Source organism: Chanodichthys erythropterus, chromosome 13, assembly GCF_024489055.1.
Source record: "Chanodichthys erythropterus isolate Z2021 chromosome 13, ASM2448905v1, whole genome shotgun sequence".
Classification (NCBI taxonomy): Eukaryota; Metazoa; Chordata; class Actinopteri; order Cypriniformes; family Xenocyprididae; genus Chanodichthys; species Chanodichthys erythropterus.
The window spans coordinates 35,792,695-35,812,026 of NC_090233.1; the positions used below are offsets into that span (position 1 = coordinate 35,792,695).

General features: G+C 38.5%; 1 protein-coding gene across 4 annotated transcripts in view; it reads left to right on the plus strand.

Annotated features, from left to right (window-relative positions):
* Positions 1-19,332, plus strand: part of arhgef9a (Cdc42 guanine nucleotide exchange factor (GEF) 9a) — a 40,223-nt gene that overhangs the window by 18,529 nt on the left and 2,362 nt on the right. For 2 of the 4 annotated variants that reach the window (XM_067407881.1, XM_067407883.1), the window contains 7 exons: positions 8,864-9,079; positions 9,589-9,768; positions 9,864-10,096; positions 10,275-10,404; positions 12,896-13,027; positions 17,507-17,750; positions 17,974-18,042. In XM_067407881.1, the coding sequence (XP_067263982.1) occupies positions 8,864-9,079; positions 9,589-9,768; positions 9,864-10,096; positions 10,275-10,404; positions 12,896-13,027; positions 17,507-17,750; positions 17,974-18,042 (1,204 nt within the window). Of the gene's footprint in view, positions 1-2,720; positions 2,964-4,074; positions 4,150-6,470; positions 6,485-8,863; positions 9,080-9,588; positions 9,769-9,863; positions 10,097-10,274; positions 10,405-12,895; positions 13,028-17,506; positions 17,751-17,973; positions 18,043-19,332 lie in introns of those variants that run through there. The other 2 variants (XM_067407884.1, XM_067407885.1) reach the window with 2 other exon arrangements.

Sequence of the window (19,332 nt, forward strand, 5' to 3'; positions counted from 1 at the left end):
AAAAAAAAAAAAAATGTATTATGGCTTCTACAAAAATATTATGCAACACAACTTTGATAACAACTAATAATAATAAGAAATGTTCTTACAAGGATATTATTTTCATTTGTAATTGTGTATATTATCCCAAAGCTTACCTATGTGGTATTTTTATTTATTAATTATTACCATTATTGTTATATTAATATTTTTATGTATGCTTAATTATTTTGGGGGAAATGGTTATTGTATAACTATGATGAACACCTTATATGCTCATATAACTCATATAAAAAAGTTAACTATGTAATTGTATGAAGCATTTTGTTTATGCTTTACTATATATATATATATATATATATATATATATATATATATATGTGTGTGTGTATATATATATATATATATATATATATATATATATATATATATATATATATATATATATATATATAGTTAAACCAAAAATTATTCTGCCATTTTTGATATATTTGATATATCAGGACACTATAGTTCATTTGAGGGTTGCAAAATAAAGTAAACTGTGAAATATTATACTCAAAAATTCTTCATACAGTGGACTACCAGTAAAATTGATAAAAATCTGTTACCAAAAATTATTCAGACACTTTGACCTCACCATGTTTTGCTTAAGTTTTATCTGACATAATTAAGATAAATTACTGTTTTTACTGTATTTTTAATCAAATAAAAACAGCATTGGTGAGCATAAGAGACTTCTTTAAAAATATTAAATAAAATCATCCAACTAAGCCCAAACATTTGAACGGTAGTGTATATGAAGAATTGTGTATATTTATGTTAAATATATTAACATTTGTTTATAGTTATTTCTTAGATTTAATATATTTAAAGATTTTATGTAATAACATTTAAATACATTTTCAAAAATCGAATGAATTTAGTAGCCAATTTTATTAGATTTTTTTTTCTTTTTCTTTGTGACATCAGCCAATTTCTTTCCATTGTGACAGTGTTGCCTCCAGGCAACATACCTAACAAGGACTCTCAAAATATCATCTTATAATATTTGTTCTTATCAGTATTAAAAAAAATTGTATTAGCAGTAATAATTGTAATGTCATTTTATGCAAGTCAGGTTTTATAGATTGTAAGTCCACTGCAGTTGTGGTCAAAAGCTCAAACTTTTTGCTTCTGTGATCCATCGGTTTGCTTTCTGAAAAATCCCAAGCTTAGTACTAAAATATGAACATAAATCCTTTTAGTGAGGATCATGGGTGACAGGAGGTGTAGGATAGAGATGTGCTTATGAGAGAGGAGCGTGTTCGTAAAGGTGGAGTGCTCTTTAATGGAACTTTTATGTAACTTGGTCTTAACTTTTGCTACATACCTAGAGCTTCCTAAGTGAATTTCTCAGTTCCCCCTTTATCTCTTTCCTCTCTTTTCTAACAGTCATCTATCCCCCCTTCCTTCCCAAAAACACACTTACGCAGATGGCAGGTTGTGTAAGCCACTCTCTCGGGCATGACAGGTGTGAGAAAATCTCTTCGCTGTACAGAGAATATCACCTGTGTCCACACAGACAGATACATATTTAATACATACACACGTACGCACGCACACACACTATATCAATCTGTCCAGCATGGTCTTTATTCTGACCCTTTGGGCATCTCTTATGCAACACTGAGAAAGGACAAGGAGAAATAGACAGGAAGAGAATGAGTGTGAGAGAGATAGATGGGGTAGAGTCTGAAAGCATTATGTCACACCAGTTGGTGGCGCTGGCCTGCAGGTTTGGTATCTCTCTCCTGCTGAGACCTGGAGCTCTCGTGTCATCAGAAATCATTGCTCACTGTTTATTCACAGTCCACACGCACAACACACACTGCCTGCATACGAAAATCAGCAGCGTACAGTGGAGCTGATAGCGGAGCTGAAAGTTTTATATATATATATATATATATATATATATATATATATATATATATATATATAGACAAACACAGCTGAAATCTGAGGAATGCATTTTTATTTTTAAATATTTTCTTTTATCCCGACTGCAGTGTGTAATTTCTGGCCTGGCCTGACTTGCCGGGAAATATATATAGTAATATATACAGTATATACAATACATTGGATATTATACAATACTTAATACTTATACAATATTCAGGAAAATGCCGAAATAGCTATTCTGTACTGTAATGTCAATGTGTCATAACAAAAGAAAAGGTATTAATTCAAAATATAGCCTCACATAGCCAGATGGTCTGTAGTCTTTAGTCAGAAATATACTTTATAATCAAACTATAATAACAGTGTAATTTTAATTACCTCATCTGTAGACCTGATGCTTGTAAATCGTGGAGCTGGTGCAGATTGCTATGATCAGATGCTTTCTTAACCACTGTCATTTTTGTTGTGTTTATTTTGTAATTTAGATCTAAACGTCACTCTCAGCAGCGTCAACTGCGTCGAGATGTTCACTATCAACTTTTTACTTCTAAGCGAAGAAGGAAAAATAACTTTGTCGAGAGTATATCGGGGCCTTGAATCACCTACAGTCTCTTGTACGTTACGTGTGCATGTGTGCGAGCACGAATAAGTTGCTGGCTGCAGTTCATTTAATGACCACAGGTGTCACTGATAACAACGGTTTCTGAATACTACAAATAGACCATTTTAAAGGCTATTTGTCGGTTTTAGGAAGTGACATCTTTGTTCCTTGGATTTTTCCCAGTTAGTTGTCGAGCACATTCAAAACATCGTGAGGCACTTGATGCACAGTCAGATTGTGATAAAATATCAAAATTAAAATTAGATCCTTGTTGCCCAGTGGTTGGATGCTCCCTCAGGCCCGGAACTTTTGGAACCTACTTTTGGAAATGAAAGTGTTTCGATTTATGAAAAACGATGTGATGCCTGGATTTCAGGAGTGAAGCGAGAAGGCTGGATACCAACTAGCAACTCCAGGATATGCAGCACACATTTTGATTCTGGTAAGTAAATAACATTAGTCCCATTTGAATTATTTGTATTTCTTTACATTAACTGTTTAAGTACGATGCAGCATAATTTGAGCTAGCATTGTGGCTCCGCCATTGTTTACATATGTAGTTTTGATATGCGTGTATTGAAAAAGGTCAAGTTTTTAGTTCCGTGTCATTTCTAAATGTTCTGTGGGCTATTGTATAATTAGAAAAGTAGCAGTTTACATTAGTTGTCCAGCTATCTGAGTAACACATTACAATAATGTTCTATTGTGTAACATTAGCTAACTGCATTAATTACAAAAGATTTTTTCATCACTTACTAAGCTTGGCTAATGTTAATTTCAACATGCACAGACGCATTAAACAATGTGCATTAAAGGGTTAATTCACCCAAAAATGAAATTTCTGTCATTAAGTACTCACCATTATGTCGCCCCAAACCCGTAAGACTTTCGTTTGTCTTCGGTATTGCACGACATTGCACCTTTTGAGGTCCAGAAAGGTACTAAAGACATTGTTAAAACTGTCAACGTGTCTATAGTGGTTCAACCTTAATATTATAAAGCGACGATAATACTTTTTGTGCGCAAAAACAAAACAAAAATAATGACTTTATTCAAAAAAAATTCCTCTGTCCTCTGTCATACTGCTACACTATTGTCATTGCAGAGCTTCAGTGTTTATATCTGAATACTGAGACACCGTTTAGATGTAAACACTGAAGCTCTGCAACGCAAATAGTGTTGCAGTGTGACAGGGGACAGACGAATTTGTTGAATAAAGTCGTTATTTTTGTTTTGTTTTTTTGCACAAAAAGTATTATAGTCGCTCATAATATTAAGGTTGAACCACTGTAGTCACGTCGATGGTTTTAACAATGTCTTTAGTACCTTTCTGGACCTCAAAAAAGTGCAATGTCGTTGCTGCCTGTGTGGATCAGATTCCCTCGCATTTCATCAAAAATATCGTAATTTGTGTTCCGAAGACAAACAAAGGTCTTACAGGTTTGGAACAACATGAGGGTGAGTAATTAATGACCGAATGTTCATTTTTGGGTGAACTAACCCTTTAACTAGATGAAGTTAAATAATAAATGTTTTTATTCTTTTGTCTTTAGGAAAGCCATCAGAGGACCATGCAAGTCCAGACTACAAAAAGCATTTAAACAATGTTTTTCATGCTTGTTCAACAGGTAGTAGACAATTAATGTCACAGTTCCAATAACTTAGGACATTAAAGAGACTGTTATTTGTCTGCTATTTTTAATATTGCCCCCCCCAATTCAGGGACCCATTATTCTATTTCTGTTCCTCATTTGTCTGTGAAATTTGTTCAGTTTATGTCTCAGATGTTGATGTTCATACAAATATTTACACATGTTAAGAAATTTGCTGGAAATAAAAGCAGTTGAATGTGAGTTTCTTTTTTTTGCTAAGTGTGTGTGTGCGTGTGTGTATATTGGTATAGGTATATATAGTGTGTGCTATTTTTTAAACACATTGGGTTTCTGCAAATGTTTCCCTTACCTTCAAGGACCTAATATTACTATACAATGTAATTTATTTTGCAGTGTTGTGTATATTTAGTAGCGGCGCAGCAAAAACCACAAAATCCGATTTGAGCTTGTGGCACTTCTGTTTGCTGAAGCTAACAAATGTATTCAGTTGAATTAAGTTTTAATCTTTAGTCGTTATGTGTTTGACCAGTTGCTAATTGTGAACTTACCTCAGATATTTTAAATGAAGTTCAGATCGTATATTCGGGTTTTGGGAGGAGCCTAAACGTTCAGTCCTGTCAATCATCATTATGAGCTTATATAAGCAGCAGTCCTTGCGCTGTCCCAGTGACAATTCTTCCGGCATCTACTCCATCTATGTAGTACCGTTTTAGGGGAGTGGACCTCAGAGCTCGAGCCGAGCCGAGCCTCAAGTTCGAGTCTCTGTCAAGGACAACAAGCCAAGTTTGTTTACCATTAACTATTAAGACAGGTGTATAGACAGGTGAACTCGTGAATAGTACATCTGAGAAGGATTAGTGAATATAATAATTGGAGGTACCCAAGTAAAAGAGATTGATAAATGTTGTATTAATGTCACCTGCAAGGGTTAGTTTGATTTTTGGTGTAAGATGCTGACACCTTTACACTGTATCCTCGGTTCTGCTGTGTCTTGTGTTTCTCTTCACTGTTCAGTGAGGTTGAGTCATGAAGCATAAAATGAGACGTCACTTTTCATTAGAGGACAGGAGAGAAGAACAGACAAAAAACAAAACAAAAAAACAGATTGCTCTGGGAGGAGAGGGTGAGAGAGTAAAACAGATTGCTCTGGGAGGAGAGGGTGAGAGAGTAAAAGAGAGAGAGGCTAAAATAGATTGGACACTGAGAGGAAGGAAAGAGAAGATGGAAGTTTATATGTGTGTGTATGTGTGCGCAGGTGTGTGTGCAACATCTGCGTCATCAGTGTTCTTCCGATTCCTCTATTTTTTTTTGAACACACAGCCGTAGCAACACACACATACACACATTGTGTACCCGGGCAGCAGGATCACTAAACTAAGCCTTTCGTTTGATGAGGATGAGGATGGACAGCTAGCAAGGCTAATGCACTGGAAAGTTGCGCTGAGGCAGAGATTTCTAGGTATAAGAGTATAATTTGAGATTTTAATGAGATCTTAATCTGAGAAGCATCCTTCAAGAGATTAGATGACATATCCATGACTCTGTGTAGAAACAAGAGTGTGTGAGAGAAAGAGAGAGGGCGAGGGAGTTATGCAGGACATGGTTTCAGGGTGAATTGAATCTGTGACAGGCTTATGTATTTATGAAAATCTATTTTTAATTTTGTCTTCTTTTTTTTCCCCAGTGTTTGGGACTCTAGATCAGGTCATCGGTGTGTGTGTGTGTGTGTGTGTGTGTGGGTCAGATTTTGCTTTCTCTGTGCAATCCAAATGTCCCTACAAGGATAACAAAACCTGAAATCAACTAAACTGGGGTTTCCATGAGGAATATGGCTTAAAGGGACAGTTCACCCAAAATGAAAATTCTGTCTTTACTCATTGTCATGTTGTTCCAAACTTGTATGCTGTTTTCTGTAAAAAGATTCTTTAGAAATGTCTGAATCATTATTTGGAGTTGAATTGGTCCGCATGATTCATTCACATTCAAAACAGGTCTGTATGAATCATTCACAAATTGGACTGATCTGGTTCTCACTGACTCAATGATTTGGTCACAGTGGTTAACTGCTCACTGGAGAGGAAGATTCTCAGTGAGTAACAGTGTAAATGTCAGTCTTTTTGTCACATAAGCTATTATACAGTAGTGTGACTTAAGAAAACTTGGATGAAAGAGATATGTGCTAATTTTATGATACTTTTATGGTGCATTTGTGACATGCTTTTTGAAGCTTGAACACTTTAGCCCACATTCATTGTAAATGCAAGGAAAAAAGGGAACAATATTTCCTTTAAAACTTTAATGATCCACAAAAGAAGTAAAGTCATTCAGGTTTGAAACAACATCGGAGTGAGTAAGTGATGACCAAATTTTAATTTTTGTGAGATCTATTGCTTTAAAGGTGCAATATGTAGTATTTTCTGTCGCTAGAGGTCGCTAGAAGCCTATTCAAAACAAAGGCTTAGCTTGATGACGCCAAGTTTGAGCGTGGAATCTTGGGACATGTGGTCTTCACCTCACATCCGGTGGAAAACAATTGGGATAGGGCTCGGGAAGAAATCATGCTCATGGATGCGATTATTAACGTTACTGTAGTATGAAGCGGCGCAGGACAGAGTGTTGTGGGAGCTGAACGAGGCCGCTGGAGCGATTGAGCAACACACGCCTCACGAGCAGCGGAACTTTTATTATGACACAGTCGCCAGCGCCGCTTCCGCTTTTCCGGTCATGAGTATGAGGTAACACAGCTCTGTTTATCATATAAGATACATTTGAGAGTTGTGATGTAATAACGTTACTCTGTGCATTCGCTCGGCAACTGCTGTGAGACACTGTTGTACACTGCAGTAAGATAGATTGATTTTAGAATATCATATTAAATGCTGGATGGCTTGTGTTGATAAATGGCATGCAATTCATTTTAAAATGTATGATGGAGAAAATGCTGTATTACTGTTACTAAAAATAAAGCTGCATCTGATTATGCTATGTTAGCTACTTCACAAAATAATGTTTTTGATGTCACTGAGTTTGGTTTCCTTGCCGCTGTCACCTTTGGCTTGCTTAGTTGGGGACACTTGACATTTGACTTGACATTTGATATTCAACAGTGCTTTGATCTGCCGGCATTGACACTATTCTTTAAGAGCTGCTGTGCAGCCAAAATAATGTACCAGTTATCAATGTAAAGCTGCTTTGACACAATCTGCATTGTAAAAAGCGCTATATAAATAAAGGTGACTTGACTTGACTTTTCTCTGAGGCATGGTAAAGCATGGTACTTGCAAAAAATCAAGAAAATTAGATTTAAACAATTAGACTAAATGTGCTGAGCTATATAACAACAATTAGTTTTCTGTCTATAAATATATCAAAACAGTTGTTCCCTTGCCTATCTAAAACATGAAAATATTAAAGTGGCTTTGGTTTTTCCATGGTTTCTACAAAATAAAACCGGAAACCGAGGGTAACGTGGGTATGACGCAATTGACAGGCGACTCCTCACACGTCCCGGAGCCTTGGTTAAAATTGCAATTTTCTCACGATTTACAAATAGTTGCAAACATTTGGGATATTGTAAGTACTCAAGTGAACAAAATATATAACACAGGCCTAGTGGTTTTTGGATATTTTACTGCAAAATTCTTACATATTGCACCTTTAATTAAGGGACTAAAATGTCAACAATTATTTTTGTTTATGTTTCTTTGATATGACTGGAGTCTTCATCTTATGAGTGTACATGAGTTTAAAGGGATAGTTCACCCAAAAATGAAAATTCTGTCACCATTTGCTCACCCTCATGTGATTCAAAATATGTATGACTTTTTCTTCTTCTTCTGCAGAACACAATAGAAGATGCTTTGGGAAATTTTGAGAAGTTTTTGACAAATTAATGGAAGTAAATGGAAACCATTTGATTACCAATATTCTTCAAAATATTTCTTTTTTTGTTCCACAGATGAAGTAACTCATACAGGTTTGGAATGACATAAGGTAAATGATTATAAATGATAACAGAATTTTCATTTTGGGGTTATCTCACATCCTTTTAAACATCTTATATGCACCTTTAAAATCTAAAGAGCTTGTTGTAAAACTTTAAAAGTAGTGAAAATGTCTGCATATTCATGGGTTTTTATTGTGCGAGTGTGTGAGAGAAAGAGAGTTTGTGTATATGCAGGCATGTGCGTTCACATCAGATGGCTCACCTGGGAAAGCAAATGATAAGTTACATAATCAGGGCAAATAAAATTACATCAGATTCTCTCAACCAAACACACACACATACCAAGCTCCTAACTGTGCACATCTGTATCGCCCTCCTTCTCTTTCCATCTCTTGGCTTGTGTGTGTGTGTGCGTGTATATCTTGGCAGCAGTGTAACAGGTCCAATTGCAGATTCTTTTATGTCCTTTGGAAAACAGATTTTGTAAGTGTTTACTTTTGTAAATGTTGTAAGTCTAATGTGGTAATATGTAGTTTGGACTGATGCCACCAGAGGGCACACACTGACTCTATTTCACATCAATGTAACTTTAACCCCTGAAGCTTTTAAAGCAACATCTAGACACTTTAATGACCTTATGAAAGCAATCATGCAGTCTGTTAACTTTGGATGCTCTGAGCCGAATGCTAATCGAATGTGAGCACAATTATCGTGATTACTTTAATTGATGATAACAGGACATGAAGATCAAGTCATGTCTGTCTTAATGTGTGTGTGTTCTAGTTATGGGTAAATCAGGAGGAAAACACAGCGGTCGAGGCTGCCGAAAGCTCCAGCGAGGTGCAGAATGGCCACGCTGAGGCCAGTCCGAACCCCAGCACCGACTGTCTGTGTCTGGGCCAGCCCACCCAGAACCGGGACCAGATGAGGGCCAATGTCATCAATGAAATCATGAGCACAGAACGACATTACATCAAACACCTGAAGGACATCTGTGAGGTAATAAACACATACCAGCTCTTTCACAGCTCCGGAGACTTCATTGATCATCTTTGTATATTTGATGATCTTCAACTGTCTCAAATGTGTCTCCTAAAATTCCTGAGGAGAAATATACATAAACACAATTGAGACAAATGTTAACACAGTAAAAGTATGCAAATATGAACTGTATGTGGATAGCTCGGATAATTTGCTCTTCTGAGAATGAGAACGTGACATATTTAGAAATGTTTCTTGAGCACTAAATCGTCATATTAGAATGATTTCTGAAGGATCATGTGACTCTGAAGACTGGAGTAATGATGCTGAAAATTCAGCTTTGCCGTCACAGGAATTAATGATGTTTAAATGTGTTAAAATAGAAAACAGTTATTTTGAATTGTAATGATTTTTGACAATATGACTGTTTTACTGTATATTTGATTAAATAAATTCAGCCTTAGTAAGAACAAGGGACTTTTGAACAGTAGTGTAAATCTGTGTATGTATTTGTGTTTGTGCTTCAGGGGTATCTCCGTCAGTGTAAAAAGAGGCGAGACATGTTTAATGATGACCAGCTGAAAGTGATATTTGGAAATATCGAAGACATTTACAGATTCCAGTTAAGCTTTGTCAGAGACCTGGAGAAACAGTTTAACACGGAAGAACCACATCTCAGTGAGATCGGACCCTGCTTTTTGGAACACGTCTGTATTCAAACACAGAAAATCATTGACATGTACACAATGAGTCAGATTTTTTTTTTTTTTTTTTTTTAATGTTTTTATATTTTTATTTACAGCAAGATGGATTCTGGATCTACTCGGAATACTGTAACAACCACGTTGACGCCTGCATGGAGCTCACACGTCTCATGCGAGACGCACGATACCAGCACTTCTTTGAAGCATGTCGATTGGTCCAGCAGATGATCGACATCGCCATTGACGGCTACCTGCTCACTCCAGTCCAGAAAATCTGCAAATACCCTCTACAGCTGGCAGAGTTACTGAAATACACAGTACAAGAACACAGGTACACACAGAAACATGGATATGCTAACTCCAGGTGCATCATGCAGATAATGGCCCACAAAATATATGACAGTGTAAACGACGAATTTTGAACTGACATATCTGCTTTCCACTTATCATTTTGACAGCCCTCATTTTTTCTCTTCTCTTTTGCTCACTCTTTTTCCTTTCTCTCCCAGTGATTATCGGTACGTGGCTGCTGCGCTAGCTGTAATGAGAAATGTCACTCAGCAAATCAACGAACGCAAACGAAGGCTTGAGAACATTGACAAAATCGCCCAATGGCAGGCCTCTGTACTGGACTGGGAGGTGTGTGGCTAAAGCTTTTCAGACCAAGTTAATTAGCAGGATATAAGATATAAAAGAGAGCAATGGAAAGAGTTGAATCTGAAAATTTGTTTTAAGATAATTTAATGTCATTATTGTGTTAAATGACAAAAGCATCAAATAGACATTACAAAAAGTAACTTTAGAAAAAAATATTTGATTCAACATAGAATCATGCCATGAGGGCAAGTAAATGAGTGAGAATTTGTGTGAGCTATACCTTTGATGTTTTTTTATTAATGTGGAAATATGAAATACATTTTTTTAATGAAATTATACTCTAAATAAGACACTAAAATTGCCAGTAGGTGGCGGTAAATGTCTAAATGAGTAAGTCATTGGGCCCTATCATAGACCCGGCGCAATGCGACGCCAGGCGCAGTGTTTTTTGCTAGTTTCAGCCTGACGCAGTTATTATTTTCATGTCCTGTGCCACGTTGTTTAAATAGTAAATGCACTCATGCCCATATGTTCGCCCGTGGGCATGCTGGTCTGAAAACGAGGTGTGTTCAGGCGCATTGTTGCCGTGTTGCTATTTTGAGGCAACTAAAAACAACTGCACCATTGACCAACAAAAACCTGGTCTAAAGTCAATGGCACAGTATTTTTTTGTTATTTAAAGGGCGTGTTAGTTATATGCACCTATATATGGGTGCACAACGTGCATACACTCTGCTTGTTACACACATAGGGATGCCCAACAGCACTCAAACATGCCAAATATTAAAAATAATAGAATTACAATGTTATTATTGTGTACATAAAGATAAAAATGCCTACGTCATAATGGATAGTCCCTGCATGTATCAGAAGGACCTATTTCCAGTAATGATGAATGACGAATGAAATTGGCTAATTATTTGACCAATTGTGGCAATACACACATGTATTTAAACTGACTCGTCAAGTTGAGGGTGTCTGTATTCCACCATGTAAATAGCAATCCGCCATGGTGCAAGAGCAAAGGGAATGGGAGATGACACTCTAATTGGCTTATTGCACGTTATGCCCAAAACACACCCATGACTCATTAAAAGACTAGGTACAACCCTCAGCACTTGTGTGATGTTGTGCTTGTTACTCATCCAGTATTGCTTAACTATATACACTAAACTAAGCTTAAAGGGATAGTTCACCCAAAAATTAAAATTTGATGTTTATCTGCTTACCCCCAGTGCATCCAAGATGTAGGTGACTTTTTTTCTTCAGTCGAACGCAAATTATGATTTTTAACTGCAACCGCTGCCGTATGTCAGTCACATAATAGCAGTAGATGGGAACTTCAACTATAACAGTAAATAAAACTTGCTTAGACAAATCAAAATTAAAACCTGCGGCTCGTGAGGACACATTAATGTCCTAAGACACAAAACGATCGGTTTGTGCGAGAAACCGAACATTATTTATATAATTTTTACCTCTAATACACCACTATGTCCAACTTCGTTCAGCTTCCAGTTAGTGAGGTCAAAAAACGCGTTGTGATGACGGAAGTGATGTCTGGCCCATATACTTCAATGAGCGCGAGACATCACTTCCGTTGTCAGACCTCACTAACCGGAAGCTGAACGAAGTTGGACATAGTGGTGTATAAGAGGTAAAAAATTATATAAATACTGTTCGGTTTCTCGCACAAACCGATCGTTTCGTGTCTTAGGACATCAATGTGCCGTCACGAGCCGCAGGGTTTAATTTGGATTTGTCTATGGAAGTTTTTTCGACTCTTATTGTTCAAGTTCCCAATCACTGCTATTATTTGACTGACAGAGGGCAGCGGTTGCAGTTAAAAATCATAATTTGCGTTCGACTGAAGAAAAAAAGTCACCTACATCTTGGATGCACTGGGGGTAAGCAGATAAACATCAAATTTTCATTTTTGGGTGAACTATCCCTTTAACTAACATGATATAAAAATGAGACAAAAAGTCATATAGGGGCATTTTTGCCCTAATATCTTCAATTTTATGGGCATTCTAACTGCATTCTATAGGCTACATCACGCAGTGAGTTGTGCCCTGCTTCATGTTCGTCACCAATCAACTATATGAAATCTGAGGCGGGGCAAGTGCATTAATTGTACTTGATTTTCGATCAAATAAATGCAGCCTTGGTGAGCAGAGACTTTCTAAAACATTTAATTTTAAATATTCCAAACTTTGACAAATAGTATATATATATATATATATATATATATATATATATATATATATCTATATCTATATCTATATATATATATATATATATATATATATATATATATATATATATATTTTTTTTTTTTTTTTTTTTAAAAAAAATATAATTTTTCTATCCAGTTTCTAATGAAATCTGACATCTATGGCACAGGTTTGATGCTTGTTATTGACGTGCAACCTGCACCACAGGCTTCATGTATGATTTGACTGAGACATGAAGACATCAGAGTCTCAGTGGTGTCAGATGTAATGATTCATTTGTTATTGTGTGTGTGCAGGGTGAGGATATTCTGGACAGGAGCTCAGAGCTTGTGTACACTGGGGAGATGTCCTGGATATATCAACCATATGGACGCAGCCAAACCAGAATCTTCTTCCTTTTCGATCATCAGATGGTTCTCTGCAAGAAGGTAAGAGAAAGAGGGGATGAAGGCAAGAATAACACTCTAAGTTCAGTTGATGATAAAGTAGGTGTCCGCATTAACTGGGACACATGGATCTGGAAATAAGAGTACAGGTGAAAAAGAAAGTGATATTTCTAGATAGATAGATTTGAGGGGTCAGGCATGACTCTTGCAGTCCTGTTTTTCATTTTTGAGGAGTAGGGATCTTTGAGGGAAGGAAGCAGGCAGCCGATGATGTTTCAGCACATTGAACACTGTAACTTTCACTTGGAGAGCCAAGATGCACAATTGAAACAGACAGGCATGGAGAAGCAAATAACTGATTAAAATATAGTGGTGTAGCACAACTGAGGATTTATGATTTGGATACTAGCTGAAAGTAGAAGCCGTTTGTGTTTCACTGTCCTCCAAACACCCTCAAGCTCAAAGCACATGGCCCATTTTTAGTTTCTCCACAAAGGTGCAAAAACAGCTCTCTTCAGCACCTTTTGACTTACACAGACAGTTCAGCAACACAAAAACAGAGACCATCAGCACCTGTTTCTCACAAGACTGATATGAGTGTACCCAGACCAGCCAACCAATTAGCAGTCTTACTATTTATATCCAGTTACTTATTGTTTCAAAAGTATTTTAATGAACACGCAGAACATGTTAGGAGACTTGTAATACAAATTACTGTAATCTCTAATAAAAAGGTGACACACACATCCTATCTTACATATATGTCAAAGACTAAAAAGGGTTTTGTAATGCAGCTTTGAATTGTTGTTGTTGTTTTTCAATACATCAGAATGGGTCCTGTTAATAATTTTTTTTTTATGAGCAAAAATTAAATATACATTTTTACCATGATTTACAAAAGACACCACTAAATTGTCATTCAGTGTAACAATCTTGTCAGGGATATTTACAATAAAAAATCTATTTATGCCATATTAAAGGTGCCCTAGATTCAAAAATTAAATTTACCTTGGCATAGTTGAATAACAAGAGTTCAGTACATGGAAAAGACATACAGTGAGTCTCAAACACCATTGTTTCCTCCTTCTTATATAAATCTAATTTGTTTAAAAGACCTCCGAAGAACAGGCGAATCTCAACATAATATTGTCTGTTACGTAACAGTCGGGGTGTACGCCCCCAATATCTGCATATGCCAGCCCACGTTCAAGCCATTAGACAAGGGCAGAACGTCTGGATGTGTACAATGGAATCATCAGACTAGGTAAGCAAGCAAGAACAATAGTGAAAAATGGCAGATGGAGCAATAATAACTGACATGATCCATGATATCATGATATTTTTAGTGATATTTGTAAATTGTCTTTCTAAATGTTTCGTTAGCATGTTGCTAATGTACTGTTAAATGTGGTTAAAGTTACCATCGTTTATTACTGTATTCACGGAGACAAGAGCCGTTGCTATTTTCATTTTTAAACACTTGCAGTCTGTATAATTCATAAACACAACTTCATTCTTTATAAATCTCTCCAACAGTGTGTAATGTTAGCTTTAGCCTGTTAGCCACAGAGCACTATCAAACTCATTCAGAATCAAATATAAACACCCAAATAAATACTATACTCACATGATCCGAAGAATGCATGCAGCATACATGACGAACATCTTGTAAAGATCCATTTGAGGGATATATTAGCTTTGTGAACTTTGTAAATGCACTGTATTATAGAGTCGCGAGCTCGATGGGCAGGGAGCACGAGATTTAAAGGGCCAGCAGCCCCTGAATCAGTGCATAGTTAATGATGCCCCAAAATAGGCATTTAAAAAAATTAATTAAAAAAAATCTATGGCGTATTTTGAGCTGAAACTTCACAGACACATTCATGGGACACCTTAGATATATTACATTATATTACATCTTGTAAAAAAACATTCGATGGCACCTTTAAAGACTTTACCCCAAATGCTAATTACTTGCAATTTCACATTTTTAAACTTTGCCACTATCCTAGTGTTACAGATCCCTTTTCCCCTGGACTCCATATCCCATGATCCTCCTGTTCTCCACACCTGCACTCACTTCTCTCGTCAGCTCCTCATCATCACTCATCACCTGCACCTGGACTCTATTGTCAGCACTCCCCATATATTGCACTCACTCCTTTCACTCCTTGTCGGTTCTCTGTTTATGTTAAATGTATGTTTGGTGCCTCCTGCCTTGTTTAAATAAAGAAGTATATGTATTGTGGAAATCCGTATCTGCCTCGTCTCTCTACACCAGTACACGTAACAGAAGAACCGACCTTAAACCGACTGGATTTCCACAACATGGAGGGATTCTCGGTCTCCCAGGCTCCAACTTCTCCCATGCCTCACACTACAACCCTGTCAGCTGGCGAGCGGCTTATCGGGCTCCTTCAGGTGGGTCATTCGCTGGAGAGGTATGTGGAGGAGTTTGTTGAGCTCGCTTATTTGTCTGACTGGCCTGAAGTAGTTTTGATCTCCCTGTTTTTGGATGGATTGGATGACGACACTATCCGTTAAATGGCTCCAAATTCTGCGTGGATAAGGTTTGGGATAAGTGTTGTCGTCCAGTCCATCCAGAAACGCGGTTGGCCGGGCCAGTCAGTCAATCTCCGGCTTCCTCCGCATACCTGTCCAGCGAACTCCCTGCCTGCCCATGCTGGACCCACATTCCTCTACTGGGCCCAGTAAGCGGAGGAGGAGGAAGAAAGCGGCTCCAGTCTCTCCAGAGCCCGCTCCAGTCTCTCCAGAGCCCGCTCCAGTCTCTCCAGAGCGCGCTCCGGTGTCTCCAGAGCACGCTCCGGTATCTCCAGAGCCCACTCCAGTATCTCCAGAGCCCGCTCCAGTCCCCACAGAGCCAGCTCCAGTGCCTGTGGGGATCTTAATTGTATTTGAGGGAATGAACGAGCCCTCAGCTCCAGCGCCGCCTACGAGCCCTCAGCTCCAGCCGCCGCCTACGAGCCCTCAGCTCCAGCCGCCGCCGCTCCAGCCGCCGCCGCCGCCGAGCCTCACTCCTATTATGAACTGTGTTATTGTAATATCCAGCCCAAAGACTGTTTTCCCTCCCTGCCTCCCTCTCCCGCCTCCTCCCATTTATGTTTACACTGAACCTCCACCTCAAGCCCCCTCGCCCAGATCTCCACCTCGGACCTCTGGGCGATTACCTTCACCCCGGCTCCAACCTCCCTCTGCTCCACCGTTGCCCATCAGTCCACCAGCTTCACCAGTATCCATCCTGCCTCCACTCACACCTTGTGCACTCGTCAGCCTGCCCTCCCCTCTGGACTACACTCCTACGTCTCCGCTCCGTCACTCCGTCCCTCGGATTCAGTTGGCCTCCTCACTCTCTCCGGTGTTCGTTTTGTTGTATGTCTTCCTGCTTCCACTGCGGCCTTCTGGAGCCCCGGCTGCGCTTCGGTCGGCGGAGCCGTGGATTCCGCCATCTCCCGCCGGTCCTTCAGCGTAGCCTGGGCTCAACGCCTCGAAGGCTTCGGCCCCTGACCCTCCATGGCTGCCTTCAGCTCCTGACCCTCCATGGCCGCCTTCGGCTCCAGACCCGCCATGGCTGCCTTCGGCCCCTGACCCTCCATGGCCGCCTTCAGCTCCTGACCCACCATGGCTGCCCACGGCTCCTGACCCGCCATGGTTTTTGGACCTGCCCTGGAGACCTCCACTCCAGTTTACTCCTCCCCCTGCTCCGGTTTGAGGTCTCCAGGGCGCCCGCCCCCCTCCCGGTTGTTACATATACGGCGCGAGGACGCGCCTACAGGGAGGGGGAGGTACTGTTACAGATCCCTTGTTCCCCTGGACTCCATATCCCATGATCTTCCTGTTCTCCACACCTGCACTCACTTCCCTCTTCAGCTCCTCATCATCACTCATCACCTGCACCTGGACTCTATTGTCAGCACTCCCCATATATTGCACTCACTCCTTTCACTCCTTGTCGGTTCTCTGTTTATGTTAAATGTATGTTTGGTGCCTCCTGCCTTGTTTAAGTAAAGAAGTATATGTATTGTGGATATCCGTATCTGCCTCGTCTCTCTACACCAGTACACGTAACACCTAGGTTTTGCCCATTTGTCAGCAAGAATTTTTTTACTTATTTAAAATGCAATAAAATTTAGTACGTTCAATTATTCTTTTATATATTTTAATACGTACAGGTCAAAATAAGTGTTGTTTCAGTTTTTACATAAATATAAGCGTTACACTAAATGACAATGGAAAATTATTTCACCCACATTTTGACTTTTATTCTCCCAAAACTTATTTGAAACCTTAAAAGTAGATGTTTTACTTGCATTTAATGTGCTTTCTATGTAAAATCACTTTTGTAAATTTCTATTGATGCGGACATCTAAATGTCTTTGACCCATGTACTTGTAATTTACATTTATATTATAATATAATATTTAGTTTCGTTCTGTCTGTAATTTGTCTCGACTGTTAGTACCGACTACAGACATACTAATAATGTCTCTCCTCCTTCAACAGGATCTCATTCGCCGTGATATTCTGTACTATAAGGGTCGGATTGAAATGGATCGATATGAGGTCATTGACGCAATCGACGGCCGAGATGATGATTTTAACGTTAGCGTGAAGAATGCATTCAAACTGGCCAACAAAGACACAGATGAGATCCATCTGTTCTTGCCCAAAAAGCTGGAGGAGAAAATCCGTTGGCTTCGGGCGTTTCAAGAGGAAAGAAAGATGGTCCAGGAAGATGAGAAGATTGGTGAGAACTTTTGCATCACAGTTTAGTCATTATTCAACCTCATGTTGTCTCAAAATTGTATTCTTTTTTTTACATAGAACACAAACTTTTTATTTGTATTTTTTTTTAATTCAGGCCGGTCCATACAAGTTCACCACTCTCAGTGATTTAAACTTTGTTCTGTTCTTCACACAAAGCAGTTAAAGTTTTACACTAAATGTTGTCTGTCATTTTCTTGCCTTAGGGTTTGAAATCTCTGAGTATCAGAAGAGGCAAGCCGCCTTGACCGTTAGGAGAGTCACCAAACAGAAAGGTATGACATTTTTGAGCCTGTATGACCCTTATCATGTTCAATGTTGGGTAAGTTACTCTAAAATAGTAAATAAATACTAGCTACTAATTACATCTTCAACAGTGTATTTAGATTACTGTACAGATTACTCACAAGTATTGCATTACTTATTAATAAGTACTTTCTAAATGCCATATCAACCTTGAGCAGTTAAACAATACAAGGATAGACATGAAACTGCTTTTCTAATTCTTTCACATAAATGATATAAAAGTGTACAAATTGAACTGACCAAAGTATTTAAAGGGAGAAGGTTACATTAGAAACATACATTTTAACACTAGACATTAAATGCTGATGTTAAATCCACTATTATTTTATATAGAATTGTTTTATAGTCTATAGTATTTAATCAGAAGTAACTAAATGACAGAAACGATAAGAGTAATCCCTTACTTTTTCAAGGGAAAAATAATTAAATTATATAATTAATATATTATACTTAGTAATGCATAACACCCAACACTGATAATGTTTCTCATGGAATGTAGATTATGTAGATTGTATTAGATTTATGTCAATTTCTTACATTTAACCCTTTAAAACCTACGGAAACGCCTGCTCTCCCGTTTGCGTGTCTCTGTTTATATCAATATTTTTATTGATTTTCCTTATGCAACAGTTATTACCACACAGAGATACATACAACATTAATACAGATCTACATACATATTCCACATCCTAACACATACCCACACAAACACACCCCTGGTTCCGTTTCACTGGGTGATTTAGCCCCCGTACATTCCAACTGACAAGCCTTGTTTCAGCTCCACCTATGTTACTGAAAGCCACTCATAAAGTACTCAGAAATTGCACCAGAGGACTCCTTTGGCTCATTGAAAGCTGCTCGCTGCTTACTCACCGTCTGGGTGAAATCAGGAAGGATCAGTATTCGATCCCCGTGGGCTGTAGTGACTAACTGCATTTCTATGGCTTTCTTCAGAATGTCCTCTTTTTCAGAGAAATAATGACACCTCACCACAAAGGCGCGCGGTGGTTCATTGTCGTCAGTTGGTCTGCTGCGAAGGGTGCGATGAGCTCGGTCTAAGAGTGGGGTTTTCTCGAGGTTGAGGGCCTCTTTCAAAAGACCGGCCACAAACTCAGTTATCCCTTTGCCGTGCTCTCGACCCTCCTTTACTCCTGTAATGCGAATGTTTGAGCGGCGTGACCTCGCCTCCAGATCCACACTCCGTTCTTTCAGTACGGCCAACTCCATTTTCATAACAGTAAACTCCTTCTCAAGGGTAT